Raw genomic sequence first — 17,235 nt, 5'->3', positions numbered from 1 at the left:
AAAGCAAGAAGTCAATTCAAAAACTTTTATTTCTTACCATTCACAATAACAATTATGTCCCGAAAGTCAATTTCTCCTCTAGCTTCCACTCTTCCTTCACATCTGTATACTCCTTCATCACTTTTATTGATATTAAGAATTTGGAGATTATTGTTTGCTAATACTGCAAATCGATCTAGAAAGGCAAGTAAGAAATTAAGTGGGGTTAGTAAATCAAGACAACACGAGGAATGCTAACTTAAATGAGTAATATTTATGTACTTTCTCTATACAATCAGAATGCTCATAGAAAAAACATTTGACAATTTAAAAGTAAAATGTCAGTCAAGAAATTTGGGGTTTTTTTCTCACTCCAAAATGCATTGCCATTTCCTAAAATTCAATCTGAATTTTCTGTCCGTAACTTCTTACTTACTCTGAGGAGTCATCAAATGTAAATTTATAAAATATTGCAAAATTAGTGGAATATTCATGAACACCTACACAGACTATCAAAAAGATTAGAGAGATGGAAAAAAGATAAATTGAGTGATATATAATAAAATAAGTTAGAAATACTTCTTCCCTCTCTATCTAGAATAACCAACTGTCTTTGTGCCCATTTTATGTCACTGTGCTAATCATTTCTCAGCTTGCTTGCTCACCTTCCCTCCTCCTGTTCCTTTGTTCATTCACTATTACTCAGTCAATGATGTATCTGACTGTAGTCTAACACTTCACAGAAATGGCTACGAAGACATAATCCAACAAACCACTCCACTTTCTGCATAGTCTAGCATATAATGATATTCAATAGGCCTTTTGAGTGTCTTGAGTTCATTGAAAAAATCAGATTCTGAACAAGTGTGCATACACTTCCCCGCACACGCAACAGCAAAATTATAATCTGCAAGAGTAAACTGAATCTGAATTTAATGTTTCTCTCCTTCCTGTCTGAGCTAGTGTATTGGGTTTACATGGCAAGATGTTGGCAGCAGGAGGGCTGCAGGGGCGGCCTCTTCAGGAGAGGCCAGGGTTGCCCTGTGCCAGACCGAGCTGGTTCCAGCGAGCTCCAGCAGACCCACCGCAGGGCACAGCTGAGCCCCACAGCCAAGGTGGCACCTCTGCAAAAGCCTGTGTAAGAAAGAGCAAAATGCTGTGCAGTAACCGTGAGAGAGAAGAACAAGAAAAATGAGACAAACAGACCTGCAAGCACCAAGATGAGAGAAGGCGGAAGGGGAGGAGATGCTCCAGGTAGGGGGGAGATGTTGCTTTAATTTTGTCTTTGTGTCTCACCATTCAACTCTATTTAACTAACAATAAATTAAATTAATTTTACCCAATTCAAATCTGTTTTGCCTGTGCTGGTAATTTGTGAGTGATCTCCCACCCTTTATCTCCACCCATGAGTTTTTTAATCTCATGTTCTCCCCCTGTCCTGTTGTGGAGGGTGAGAGAGCAGATAGGTGGGTGCCTGGAAGCTGGCCAAGGTCAACCCACCATATTAATATTCATTAAGAGTCAATATTAATGGACTCTTTTGAGGAGAATTACTTCCTGCAGTTAGCTGTATGTGGTTTTTGAAGAACCTGCGTACTTGTTATTCAGCTGTCTTGTGCTATTTGAACCAGTGTCATCCTTTCAGTATTGGAGGATGAGATTCACTAGCTTTCAGTTTTAACTAGCAACCAAGTGTCATTTTTCATTTTGCTTTCTTTTTTGGTTCTGCTAGATTTTTAAAGCATGCTAGATTTCCCACAACACAACACTGATATTCAAAACCAGTGATAAACAGCATTTGGTAGAAAAGCTTTTATGTAGTTATACAGCTAAGAGTCTGTTCATAGAACATATGTACATATATATTTACAAATAAAACCGCTTTTTATGCCATGTGGGTTCTGCTTCATTACCAAGAACTCTATCAGAAAAATGTAAAAAGAAAATTTAATTATGCTTCACCTGATAGAGGTTTACAGGACATCAGTGGCCTCAACGCATTTATGCTAATTACGTATGGTTTATTAAAGACATGCTTGAACATTAATGCCATTTCACACACTAACACATACAAATTATATCATCTTTTTTTTATCCTGTCCCTACACAATTCCCAGAGAGCTGTGCTTCAAAATGTTTTGAAAAGCTGAGATCTATGCCCTCTTTAAGAATCAGTAACCTCTTTTTTTTAGTTAACATAAATATTTAAAGTGTGAGGTGAATGAGAGGACTGGAGATTACCTTTATTTCTTTAAAATTATGAAAAATGAGAGTTTATTTAGTAACAGGAAAGAACACCTGTAGGTGTTGGCTGGATATCTTTTCAACTTTCATTGAAGAAGTATTTAATGGAAACAGCAGGAGATATTCCCATGAATATACTAGGTATAACAAAAGAAAAACATTTTGGACCTTTTTCAGCTACTTAGACTCCCTACATACAGACAAAATTAATACACGCCATATTATAAGGAAACTTAATAAATGGAATGTGAATTGAATGTGTGACTTTCTTTAGAAATTGTTGTTCTCCATGTTTTATCCTTTGGTAGGCTTGTGAAAGAATAGTTCATATGTAAAAATGCCATTAAGTATACAATGATACTATTGTCATTCAGCAGGAAGCAATTGTGCATAGACTGGCTGGGTCAACAATGCACTGAAATCTTGACAGGCAGCGGTTAGATCTTGATGCACTCACGTGTACTAAGGAACAGGTCCAGAGCAATAGAATTAACTAGTAATACAACATGAAACATACAGATGGTGCGCACACAGACAAAGTTCACTGTCCCATGGTTATTGTAATAAAAATGGCGTCCTGTACTAAATGGCTTACAGTTGGTGGATGTGGACAGTGACCAGGCACTACACTCCTCCATCTCACCACCCTATTTTCTGGACTCAACACAGTCAGCTTCAAATGCCTGATTTAGAAGAACAGTCACGCCACCTTCCCCTTCAGCCAAATCAGACGTTAAGTGGTATGGATGGCAAGAGGGATTGCCTATGCCTTTTCAGTACCTCATAAGCAGAGCTTGAGGAATTTTTGGCTTATGGTTTGCAAATTTTACTGTGTTCTAGGGTACGTACCAGGCTATGAGTCACAATGTCTAATAAAAAGGTTAGGCGCAGCTGTTCATTCTAAGACTAGGACATGACTAAAGACCTGTTGAAGAAAAATCAAAACTTTCAGCAAAACTGGAAGACCAAGACTCCTATTAAATATGCCCTATTAAATAGTACAACCAGACTATTCCATTTTCTGCAGGAGGGATTGTTTTTCAACCCAGTAATTTCTTCTTCTAGACCAAACCTAAACACAGCATGTTAACCATCTAAAGTTATCACTCACCTTTGCACATCATTTTACACAAACGTCTTTAACAGGTCTACATTGTCTCTGCAGACCAATGGCACCACTTTTTCCACTGCACAAACCACTGACTTGAAGTGGGAAACGTAGTTCTTAGACACTTCTCTGAGGAAGGAGCAGAACTGGCTTGCCACAGACTACGCAATATGATCTAGGGGGTTAGCCTGGCTCATTTGAAGTCTGTCTTATCTAGCCCTTCAGAATAAGAGAGAATGCTTTTCTATGGACCGCACCAATCCTAAGATAACATGCAGTTCCCTAGAATTGTAACTAGATGCATTTTCAAAAAGTAAATTCTAATAAGTTTTCAGAACCTTTTATCATATATAAATTATGGTCCTGAAGAGGATCATCTTACATACTAAAATTACCTATGTGGGGAAAAAAACCCACCCACCTAATAGAATTACATAATTGAGACTGTAAAACAATAAAATATACCAAAGCATACAGGAAACATGGAAGATGCACCAGTCACTAACATTTTCTATCCAGTTGTATAAAACATACAATTTTCTACACACATTATAGTTACATAACATACCTATGCTATGTTTACAGAAAACTGCTCATCTGATAGCGGAATTCTGACATACCTTAATGATGTGAGCAGTGACAGAATAAAACATGCGTATTTATGCAGGTAGCGGGTAATTTATGTAGCGTATTTGTATTAACAGTGGCAGTTAATCTTCTTCTAAGGTTATCTCCAACCACAAACTACTATACAAATATCTGTATGTAAAATGTCAATATTTGCTTTAAGCACTGTAGAATGGGTAGTACTTAATGGGTAGTACTTTGAAGCCTCAGAAATGTGCAAAAACAGAGAACGTCCCTAACAACCCCAGATAAGATCTGATCAATGAAAACAGACCCATTCACTTTTATAGCTAATAAAATATCCCTGACTCCCATACAGTGGAATTATGCGTCATGACAATTCAGCTCTTGATAACAATACAGATAACAATACAGAACATCTCCAGAAAATTATGCTTTATAATTGCTCTATAAGACCTTAAACATACAATCTAAGGCCAGAAATGCTTTCGGAGGTCATTGTTTACCTAGTTTTTTTTTTTTATTGTTGGTTTGGTTTGGTTTGGTTTTGTAATTGAGGAATACTGGACAGCCACTCTTACAGCTTCTTACTCACATCATTGTTTGCAGAACTCAGAAGAGTCTATAAATCCAGCAATGGAGCAGATAAGGTATTGGGAATATAGAGAAACTGATTGAGAATGGTGAGAGACTATTTCACCCACAGCTATTTCAACTATACTGCACAGCAAAAATCTTTACATTTTTACTTCTCATTTTGTGCACAGGACTTCTGGGAGAAGAAGTCAGTCTTCTGTTGAAATGGAATATACAAATATAGATACTATTAAATGTGAAGAATTTGCAAAACTGAAATTGTCAAAAGTCTGTGCTGCAAAAATCCTACTAGTTGTAAATATACAAATGAAGAATGGTCAAGAATATAACATAAAAGCCATGAAATTAAAGCAATGACATTATCTCATGTCCTCCTAATATGCCAGTGCTAGAATGCTTAAAATAGAAACTGTTTTTCTCATGCCCTGCAAATAAAATGCAATAGGCAATTCAGTTTGTATATGAAATTATTCAGAATTTAACTTGCTATGAACTAAAACTCAACAAGAATAATTACTTACTTCTTTTTTAATAGACACCATTTAGGATATGACAGACAAATTTGATGTTATTTAATTTAAAATTATGCTAACAAATTACAGGTACGGATCCTTCACTGAAGATTTTGAATCTGGAAATGTAATATGAAACTGAGTCTTTTTACTTCACAAGGCATGAAAGATTTCTTAACAGCAAGAAAGATTAATCTTCACCTAAATTTATCAATCTAGTTGTTAGGGAATATAGCCTAAATAGATCACTTATATCTCCAGTTGTTTGTAACCGAAAGGCTAGCTTACACTCATACGAGTAAAATCTCACAATAGTGCAAAAATCCTATCCACCTGAAAGGCTCTGAGCTAACGTACAACCACACCAGAATCAATGCAGCATTTCTTAGTGTCATCACTTTGCGTGCACAGTGAAGTTTATCTGTATGTGTTTTAAAAATGTGTTCAACCCCTACATACACGGCAGCCCAGGAAGAGCTCCTGCAAAGGAGCTCCCAGCAATCTTTTGGGCATTTGGATGCTCATGTTATATCGGAACAAAATTCCCCATTGGAAAAATGTGATACATGGAGGAAACCATTCCATACGGATTCTCTGTAGACCACAGAACCTGGTTAAATTCTACTTAAACTGATAAGCTAATCAAAATCCATCCTCCACTATAATGTGATTAGTCGTCTTCTACAATAATATTTTAATATTAATTAGAATGTATAATTTAAAGAGTTACCAAAATACTAACTGTCAGCAATAGTTGTGACTTCCTCATTCCGATACAACCAGCTGACAATGGGAGCAGGTGAACTAGTAACACGGCAAACAACTTCTGCGTCTTCTCCCTGCCTGAACTCTTGTGGAGATACTATGTCTCGGAAAGTGAGCTTTTCTGAAAAGGAAAAAAGCAGAACATAGTAAGTATTTTCTAGTTCATTTAGCATTAAAATTATCTGTTACACCAAATCAAATCATTATTAAGAGTTCTCATTGTGATAATACAGAATTATTTCCATAATTTTCCCAGACTCAAAATTTTTCCAAGACTCAAACAGTTCTGGACACATAACTTCCACTCTCTCTGTAGAAAGGATTTATGAAAATCTGTTTGATTTATATAAACTAAGCATGTTTTATAAATATATTTTTCATTGTTTTCAATGTTCCAGAGTCTAGTTTTGAAACTGTAGTTTTTTTAGAGGTCTATAAATTCAGGTTAATAGTCTATTTATTCTCTTGTGCATTTTATTCCTCATGATCTTATTATTGAATTAAAACCTCTAGTTTTTATTCCATCAAAACTTCCAACAAAATCACCAGAATTATTAGGAAAAGTCTTATTAAAAAGGTGGAACTTTCACCTATGACTGTGAAAACCATCATCTGAGTAAAACAAAAAGTGAAAAGCCAGTGGGAAAATATATGGAAAAACAATATAACTAAGTCATATGAATTTGTAGCATTTTTTGAGGAAATAACAAGATTTTTTTAGGCTTGATGAGGAGGCTTTTAATTATTCCAACCCAAAACAACCAAACTTGATATTTGAATTTATTAGTGGGTTGAATAAGTTCAGTATTTTTAGAATTTAGTGTTAGACCTCCAATATGGCATTAATCCATCATCTCATACAAGATCTAACGGCAAAAACCTGACAAAAACTTCTGGAAGATTTTCTTACACATAGAAGAAACAAACTGACCTATGTTCTCTAGGATCAAAGACTGTCAATTATATTTCAGAGGACACTCTGGAGAATATAAGTCAGAGATGCAATTCCACCTCCACCTTTTTGCATTGATATGCGTTCAGGCTCAAATAATCCACACAGTGCCCACAGCAGAGGGAGCATACTTTTGTTGTATCAATCTCTTGTACAATTTTACAAAGTATTTGTATGAAATGTTTGAAGTATTTGACCATATGCAAGTGAAAAGAAAAACCCTCGCAGACGTCAGTGAGTATTGAACCAGACCCTAGGAGTACAGTGTATCCTGCTTTTTCCTCACAATACTTCACAAATACAAATGAGGAAACTTTCACATGTCAGTTCCAACAAACCTTCACATTTCTTGTGTAGGTCTTCAGGTTTATCTAACCTCAGAATTATTAAAATTACCACATAGAAACACTTCAAAAGATTTCAACCTTGCTCAGCAGTCTGCTAATGGAGTGACTGGCAGTTTTAAGCATACAAATGAATTGAACAAAACTTGAAATCTTTTGAACTGCTAGCTTTCAAGCCATCATGTAATCTCTTCTAACTGCCATCACCATTTTAATGGTTGTTTTATCAATAGATTTTTTTTAAAATTGTATGTCTTTTGTTATCTGACTAAACTGTACCTTTCAGAAGCAGTGCTTTATGATTCTACTCTGTACTTTCTGTCTCATTGCATTTTCTCAGAGATCAGTCCACCCACAAAAAAATTTGTGATGAATATTAAAAAAACTATTCTCCAGTGAAATTAGAGAATATCTCAGCTGAAAGGTTGCTGGCATATGCCCCCGCTTTCACTAATAAAGGCCTTGCCTTGTGTCTTCACAGTGTACTTGTTCAATGTATTGCTTTTAGGCATTTTTCATTGATCTAAAGAATATAGTACAATGTAAAGTTATTTAAGTAATTTGGAGAAAAACAGACAAACCCAAAACTCTTAGAGTATCTCTTACCACGATAGAATATATTTACTTTTCAAATATATTCCTCAAACTCCAGTTGTTTGTAATTGAAACGCATTTCGGTTGCTTATCACATTAAGCTTCAATGCTTTATGGCAAAAGTCCATTATAAGTCCAAGAATAGGAAAAGACTGACATGAAAAATAACTAATTCAGTCTAAACTGCACTTTTTAAAATGACATATATTGTACTTCCTGCACTTTTATTTATGCACGTATTTGTAATAGGTTGTAGATGTACTTGTCATAAGAACGAGGATTACTTTTTTTTTCATATTTCCTCTTTTCCGAGGCGTACAGCATACAGTACACCCTCATAAGATGGTTTTCTAAGATACAAAGGAAAAATGATCTACAATATTACAAAGCGACTATGCATTTCATTTAAGTCTTCATCATCATATCTGTTAACTACACTGCAGGAGATTCAATTATTTGGAAGATAAGGTTCAGAGCCTGGGAAGATATTTTGATAGGCTTTACTTTCTCAGTAGAAGTGGCTTTTAAAAAATAGTCTTTCATTTATCAATTGATAATATTTTACTTACGATAAATTTCCAAAACAACAGTAGCTTCTTGAGTTTGTCCTTTAGCATCTGTTGCTTGACACCGATATATACCAGCATCTTCTATATTTGCATTATAAATGGTTAGACGTGATCGAACTCCTTCTTTCTGAACAACCACTCTTTGACTAGAAACAATCTTCTCTCCTTGGGGATTGTACCAATCTATGCTGTCAGGCTCACCAATGGCTACAAACAAAACCAAAAAACAACCCAACCTTAGAAGTTCAGGTAGACATTATGCAACACATACATCTACCCAATGGACAATGTCTATGCAATGTCAGAGAACTGCTACATTGTAAGAGTTGTGAGAAAGTCTGTAGAAATATAAGTAAGGCAAAACTGCAGGCTGATGTATGATTGTTGAGACAGGATAACTAACAGCTCAAGTATTCAAGAGGTAAAAAAATGAAACAGAAAGGTATAAAGTCTGAAAGGAAAGAAGGCTGTTTAGGAGTCACTGGATCGACAGGCCAATTCATCGGTCAGCTGAGTCGTCAGTGTAGTCAGGCCATGTGTCATTGTCAGTGGAAGATGACAACTCAGCAACATCAAGGATCCACATCAGGCAGCTGCAAATTGAAACCCTTCTCCTCCTGACTGACATCTACCTCACCAGAAAAGACTCTTTGAGTGTCTCATTAGATTGGAGAGGATACTTAAACTTAGCCTAGTAGCTTATTTAACTCTTTAGTTTAGACAAGTGAAAATATTTTAACTAAAGAAGCATCCTAACAGATCAAATTCCCTGTACTGATACAGACAATTCAAACTGAGTGATTCAGAGTGTGAAATGAATAGTTTTTTGACTGGAAATGTGAAGCCAGTGATAATCCACTATTTATTACAAATCTCAAAAGTCAATGTGACTATGGAAAAATATGCTAATTTAAGTTAATATTGTGAATCAATTCAGTTTCAAATTATGTAGAAGGTTGAAAATCGAACAAAAAATACATACCTACAAGTAAATTGAATACATACCTGTGCATGTGAAGAATTTGGATTCACCCACACTGAGCTCAACTTTGCTAAGTGAAATTGTAACTTGAAGTAGAGCTGAAAAATATAAAGTACGTTGTGAATACATTTTCGCATTTCTCAGTTTAAATTTTATACTTTCAGGTTTTGTGTTTTCTCATTCTATACTATAGAACCTGTTCAACAAATATGAAAAGTTTCGGCTACGCATTTTACCTTTTGAATGGGAGTATATAAAGAGGTGGAGAAAACAATCGAAATAAAGAAAAGATGTTACACGAAGGATAACAGCCTCACATCCCAAAAATGAGAACAAAATTAAAGAAAAAAAGAAAAATGGAGAGAAATACACATGAACATAAAATCAAAAACTCAGTGAGAATAAAGTGCCTGGGAACAATCACATAGACTGACCAAGGGTAAATCATGCCTGACCAACCCCACTGCCTTCTATGATAAAATTATTATTTTTATGAATGAGGGAAGAACGTTCCCTCATTCGCCCATGAAGAAGTGGGCGGTAATTCCCTTGACTTTACCAAGGCTTTTGACACTGCCTCCCACAATATTCTTGTATCCAAGATTATTGGGTATAAATAGCAAGTAGTGGGAGATGGTTGCAGGGGTGACTTCAGTGGGAGGGAAATCAGGGCTTGTGCTGTACTAGACAAAGCCAGGTCTAGCTGGCTCCACAATGGACCCAACTGCAGGACATAGCTAAGCCAGCTGGAGGAGTTTGTGGCACCTCTTAGAACACCAAAGAACAAGAAGGACAGAGCAATAGGAGGTACTCCCTCCATGGCACAGTTGGTAACACCCCTGAAGGGATTGTGGCCCATGCATAATTGCCAGAGCTAGTACACCCCCAAAAAGACTGTGGCCTGTGGATAAACCACAAAGGAACAGAGGAAATGAGTTAGGCAGAAGGAGCAATGGGAAAAAAAAGAGTGAGAAAGAAAGAATAGAAGAAAGAAACCACTATGTCCTCAACCCAATCTCCTGCATCACCCCTTACCTCACTGAAGGGACTGAGTGTAATCTGCATTGATGGTGATAACAAGGGGAGTGGAGACTAGGAATGGGGAAAGAAAGGTATCTGGAGCCTGGGAAAGGGAAAGGTGTTTTCCCTAAGTGTTTAAGTATTTGTTGTCTTTGTTTCCCAACACTCAATAAATTTTGAAATATAATAACCATGGTAAATACTGTGTATGTGGAAATATTGCACCTTTTTGAAAACTGCAACACGAACTACAGTGCATACTGAATGTCCTAAGCTCACTAGATTCCTTTTACATAAACGGTGTGAAAGTCCAACTGGACAAACATCTCTAGAGGTGGGGACACACTTTTCAGTGTGATAAGTTTTACTCATGAATATGTTAGAACTTTAAAACCTACTAAATGTCACAATTATTTGGTTCTGTTGACAGTATAAATTAAATAAAAGATGAGCACAGAAAAAAATCATTTAGTAGCATTACATACATTTTAATGTGGCAATTATTACAATTAAGATAAAAGTGTAATGAAATAGATTTGCTATTAACTGATGTTCTTTCATGTAATCAGCCCAGATAAGCAAGAATTAAACTAGATTTGAATTTTTGTTCAATAGTCATATCAGAAGTCAAACCAAAGAAAGGCAAAGAAAACTGAAGATTACTTCAGTATCAGCTTGCCAAACTAAATTTAACAGAACTGTGTATTTTTACAAAAAAAAAAACAAACCAAAAAAACAACAACAAAAAACAGAACCAAACATCTGTATGGTAAATAATATTTTTATGAGATGTCCTGAATTGTGGAATTTTTTCCTGAGGAGGTTATCACAATTGGACTTACTTTTTTTTTAATTATTAGTAATATTTTATATCCTGCCACCATAAGAAACCAAAAAAAAAAAAAAAAAAACAGGCCCCCAAGAACACATCCTACTCCAGGCAAATATAAGTATCTGATTGTAGTCTGTTTGCTACAAAACTTGTCAGTCCATAAAGACTGTCAAGGAAGAGAGCAGGACTGCCTGGAGGTCTGTAAGAAACTGAAATGGACTGTAAAAATGTTGTATCTAGTACCAGATCGGGTACTAGTACTATTCTCATTGCAATAGCACGGAACACAGTGAAGGTTCCTTTAGGGTACACGCATAGCGCTGACAGAGAAACTAATATGCTCGTTCTCATCCATGGTTTTTATGTCCATGGTACGAGAAGCAAAGGACAAGCTTAAGTGTAGGAAAGACGACAAGTTTCAGGCAAAGTTTTATCTTTGTTGTAATAAGCATCAAGGAGTAATAAATCATCCAGGAGGGTACTCAAAGCCTCACTTCTTTACTTACCTGTCAGAGTAAGTTTCACTTTTACCTCAGGACATATAACTGCCGGTTGGAAACCAAGGTACTAATAAATTCAGAGGTTGGGGAATTTCAAGAGATTAGAGTCTGGACATTTATTTCAAATCACAGACTCGCATTTAAGGTCCTATATCACTACTTGTCTGGTACTATATTTTTTATAGAGTTTGTAGCCTTGTAGAGTTGCTTCGGGAACTCATATATGTTAGCATTTCAACAGTATTGGTTCAAGGACAATTTCATCGCTCAGTTCCAATATCTGTAATAAGTGATGTTGAACTATGTAAATACAGTAGATTAAGAAATAAATGTCAGGTAGAATGTAAGGACTGCATGATGAGAGGAGAAAGGCAAAGCTAGAGAATATTTTTCCTTTATCAATGAAATAGATATTTGAGACCGTAAGACAGTTTTGGCAAAGGGGTGAACTCCATTTCAAATTCTTAGCATAAGTGCAATTATAAGCTCTGTGGAGACATGCTAGCTACATCTCTGAAACCAAAAGGAAATAATATTTTCTACATACGGTATTTTAATATTTAAAAATAGAAAAATATAAGACCATCTGCCCAATTTTTCTAGCCTCACCATTTTCCTAGCTCTGCTTCATGTAAATAGAAAAATACTGCTTTATGCAAACTGGAATGAAAAATACTGCCCAAGTTATTAATCTAGCATTCTGTGCTTATTAGGTAGTCAGGCAAATAGTCCTGTACTAAGCTAGGAGAAGGCTCACTCATCACTTACTGAAAGTAAAATTTTGCAAAGAGACAACATATCCACCAAGTTTTACCTTACTTTCAAATTTTTTTCAATAAGAACTACATAGATGCATTAGGTTATTACAAGCTCTGATGAAGATGGCACACAACGTATACACAATTTGAGTTATTGCTGTACACTAACAGCTAATGGATTAATATAAAAAGGAGCTGTTTGTACCAGATTGATCTGAAGGTCTTTGAACACACAGATGAATGCTTATTTTATTAGGTCAGAGAGATACTAAAGAAATTCAAGCCAGCAGAGGCTGTGTCTAGCTATGTTGAACCAACTCCAGAAATGAATAATAGCTTCTTGATAGATCTGACAAAATATTGCCTCTTCCCACATTTCCAAGTTTATTACCTAACCAGCTATAAATAAATAAATAAATAAATAAATAATATTTTAAAAATGCAAAATCTAGAAGATCCCCTCAGGTAGAACACTGTGGAGTGTAATACTACTGTGGTATAGCTGTTCTGGGAAAAAGCAAAGTCAGTCAGGGCTTCACTCAGTCTTCAGTACTTTGCAATTTTATAGGGAAAAAAAAAAAAAGCACTATTAGCACTAGGTGATATAACCAATCCCTTCCTCTTTGATCATACTCATTATATAAGAATTACTATCAGCTGTCCTACACTAAGAGGATTCTGTTGAATTACTCCTTAATGGGTATAAAAATCACTTAGGAAGATAAGTAACAGTAGCAATAGGAGGTCCATTTGTTCTCTTAAATATGGAGACAGATGACCCTATTCATAAAACCTAATATTTAGTAGTCTAATTGATTTCAGTCCCATTTGCACTAGTATCCTTCACATTTCAGAACTAGCATCACAAACCCGTCATGGCTCTGTCTATACAGAAGGTTACCAAATGCAACAGAAGTGAGGTGTCATCAATGAGAGCTTAGAAAAAGTGTAACAGTAAGTCACTTGCATATGTAGTTCTATCGTCAGTTGGCAATACATTAAAACACGTTATGTATATACTATACAAATGTATAGTTAAATTATATAAAAATTATATAAGACACTAAAAAAGAAAAGGAGACAATATTTGAATAAAAACTGAAAAATATTAGGCAAAGCCCTGCTCCAACTAGTAACTCCATCCATCAACTTCTTGATAATTCGATTTCTTGAAAAAACACCCAAACACTTCAAAAACCTGAAAAGTTTCCTTTTGTTTGTATTGAAAAGTATGACACCAGGCAGATACCAAAACCCAAAACATACCACAGCCTGCCCCACTTTCCGCAATGTAAATGTTGTGCAATACAGTTGGAGAGTTTTAGGCTACATCAATAGATCCGAACACATTTCATAATTTACTTTTAAGCAATGAGACAGCACTCTATTATGGACAGATCTTTCTAAATCTGTTGGGCTGCAAACCTACTGAAAGGGAGATGCTAATGAGAAGGCAGTAAAAAGGAAAGGACACAGCTATGAAGACAAAATAAGGCATAGCTTGGGATGAACATGGAACTAAGGAGAGGAGTGATGGCTACAGAAGTTAATTTGCATGGCTTTGGCAGTGGCTTCTGAGAAAAACAACCAGACTCAAGATATAGCTGAGAGAAGGACTGTATTCCTTGTGAAGGTCCTAATTCTGTTTAGCATAGGTTCTCTGACCAAAGTTATACCCTGGGTTATTGGTATGCTTTGACGTAATGTAGTAAGTAAACGTACTTGGGTGATGTGGATTACACTCCTATTTGACATGTTTAGAAAACTTAGCTTCATTATTCTTGAGCATGAAGAAATTAGGAAGTTTTTAATTGGTATCAAATTCAACCTCAGAACAACCGTTCACCCAGTTAATCTTTTTTCCCTTTGTTATGCAGGCTTCTGAGAGTATTCTGTTAAAATTCACTGATTCCCAGATAAAAGTGAATGGGCTTTCAATGAAAATTACACTCACACAATCTTTGTAGAAATGGATTCTCAAATTTCTAATATTTTCCAGTTTTAATATAATTTGAAACACCAAAAAGGGTACTTTGTTTTGTTTTTAAGTACTATACTTTACATCCGTTTGGACTCCTAAACTGAAATGAGGAAATGGTAATTATGAAATGTACACTCAACTCGTTAAGCAACAGACAGTTCAAGAGCATTTTATTTTAGGGCAAATGCTTTTTTAGGTTCTTTTTTTAAAATGTCAATCAGTTAGCTTTTTTTCAACTATTAATTCAGCAAAGTCAGAAATACAAAACCATTATACAACCCATAAAGTTACAGTTCGGTAAAAGAAAGTCTGATTCGAGCTGTTTCCATGAGTAATCAAACAATTAGGAACCACACACCTCTGCCCTAAAGAATTACATTAAAACAACACTACAGAAAAGAGCTGAATTAAGCTGTTTGCACTCGACAGATGGAATCACCAAATGGACATACTGTTCAGAGATATCTTAAGTCACCCAAGGAACTATTTTTTTCCTATAGACAATGAAGACGACTCCAACAGTGTAGACCTTTGAAGAAGTAACAGCATGCGGTCAGCTGTTACACATAAGATGACCATTAAAAGCTAATGACAACATTACTAAAATTATCATCATTAAACAGCAAACCCACAACAAAATGCTAGAAAAATATGATTTTACCACATACTGACATATCTGTTTTATATAAGTGAATTGTCTACTGAGACAAAATCCTATCAACTGCATACCCACTGAAAAGGAGATGATGTTCTTGTTAAGCTTGTAAAATCTGTGAAACTTGAGGTGTTTAAAAACACCTTATACATTTCTAATCCTTTGGGAATAAAAATAATGCTAAATAATACATTTTCTTCTCTGTGTGTGGGGACCCATAGTGAAAATTTAATCCATAGCCTATTCAAACTAACTCATTCAACATTTTAAATGTACTTCTAGATCTTTTTTTTCTCCATTTGTTTTAGCAGTTTATTAAAACTACATTGCTTTCTATTCAGACAGTATTCTAATATCCTGTAAGCACTATAACATTATATTCTTCTTTTTTCTTATGAATAAAGATATATTAACTGGCCTAATGATAGTCTGTCTTCCATTCAATGGCCTTGAATGCTTGCTGCAATCTGTTTTGTAGAAATATCTGAAAGATGAAGTATATCTGCAAAGTCAATAAAAAAAAAAAAGAATTAAACTCTACGGAGGCTTGTTATTGTTCAGCTTTGTAGCGGGCAGGCTACTACTAAATCATAAAGCATCACTTCTCCAGAGTATGACAGTACTGAGACACGTTAGTTAAATTTTTAATTGCTTGACATCAAGTTTCACGATTAATTAAGTAGTTCAGTATAACTGAACTTTCCATTTCATCACATTAGCATTAATTTGGATTTGTCAGTAGGAAACACAGTCCTGATATAAAGTTCCAAGGTTTTATTTGAATCATCATGGATTCCTTGTTGAATTTCTGTCTTATAGAATACAGAGTGGTTTATTTTTAGGTAGACAAAACATTCTCTGTGTCATCATGAATTCATTTCCTACATCTGTTCAAGTGTCATTTCCCCTGATGGGAAGAGCTAGAAGTCACACAAAGTTCAAACTGCCTTCTGGGGCATAACAGATGTTATAGGGGTGAAATGCACAGTGCAAGAGAATCACTACGATCCAGTTTTGTGCAAGAAAGGCACAAATACTGAAGCATAGTCAGAAAATCCTCTGTTAAATATTATTTTCTATGACACTTGCAGCAGAAACAGTAAAACAGGTAAGTTATTAATATCTGAGCAGACACCGTATACAACTATAAAACAGGACATTGCTTAAACAAAGTCTGCTTGTTACTTTATTGGCAAGATGTACCTCAAACAGAAGTTGTTACTCACTACTGCCCCCCCGAGCTGAAGTAAACTGTAGTTTAGAAATAAACCTACAAATATAAACATTGTGAGTTTTATGGAGATTTCCAGGTAGGTTGATACTGGGAGCACAGCTCTCTCAAAACTTAAGAGATGGGATAATGATTTAAAGATTTAAATACAGATTTACAAGCCCAACCTTATTTAGATATTTTAAAGAAGTTTTAATCAATATTTAATCCATATGTACATTTTCTAATCATGGCATGGAAGTTTAGTGCAGAAAATTAAGATTAAAATATATCCACCTTAAAAAAACAAAACAACACAAAACAAAACAAGAAAAAAAACCACAACCAAGATATCTAACTTCATTCACTTCAAGACTGTTTTTGGCAAGAAAGATTTTCTGTAAGTGAAAGGCATGAAATTCAGAGGACTTCAGTTATAAAATGGGCTCTGTCAGGCATGACATGATGCAGATATTTAATTCTATGTAAGTTATTCCACATAAATTCAGTGGAGCTTAAGTTTAAAATTCACTGCTTAACAGAATATTACTCTATTTTAACTGTAGAGAAACATACTGAGGAATCTTCATCATATATTGATCTCATAGATAAATAAATAAATAGATATGTAGGAAAAAAAATAATCTAGAACAGGATGATTATACTTTTCAAAGCTTAATATTACCTTAACAAAACCTCCTCAATCTGAAAATGTTTCTTTTTGGCAGCAATAAACAGAAAGAAAAAGTATTTCAAGACCCTATGAGTTTTAAGAAAAATGCTTCCCAATCTGAAAATTATGTAGCCAGGGAATTCTTAATTTTATAATTTCTCCTACATCCAAGGTAGAATCTTCTAAAAACCAGAAGTGCCTCAATAAAGATAAACTTGAAACATTAGGATCTCAATATTTAAAGTGACAGCTTGTCATTAGCAGAAATCTAGGAAATTTTTTTATCTAATCTAAAATGGATTTAATCCAATTTGCAAAACTTAAAGCTTTTAGGCAAAGAGAGTGATACAAGTTGACTAAAAACCTTTAAAA

At 35.1% G+C, this 17,235-nt stretch overlaps 1 protein-coding gene across 1 annotated transcript in view; it reads right to left on the bottom strand.

Moving 5' to 3' along the window:
• Positions 1–17,235, bottom strand: part of NCAM2 (neural cell adhesion molecule 2) — a 301,713-nt gene that overhangs the window by 132,178 nt on the left and 152,300 nt on the right. The window contains exons 2-5 of the mRNA XM_074599962.1: positions 9,258–9,332; positions 8,253–8,459; positions 5,771–5,914; positions 38–175 (exon numbers count right to left, since the gene is read on the bottom strand). Coding sequence (XP_074456063.1) covers positions 38–175; positions 5,771–5,914; positions 8,253–8,459; positions 9,258–9,332 — 564 coding nt within the window. The remainder of the gene's footprint in view (positions 1–37; positions 176–5,770; positions 5,915–8,252; positions 8,460–9,257; positions 9,333–17,235) is intronic.

This window comes from Larus michahellis, chromosome 1, assembly GCF_964199755.1.
Source record: "Larus michahellis chromosome 1, bLarMic1.1, whole genome shotgun sequence".
Lineage (NCBI taxonomy): Eukaryota > Metazoa > Chordata > Aves > Charadriiformes > Laridae > Larus > Larus michahellis.
Note: the sequence above shows the minus strand (reverse complement) of the source record. Positions and strands in the feature narration are given on the sequence as shown.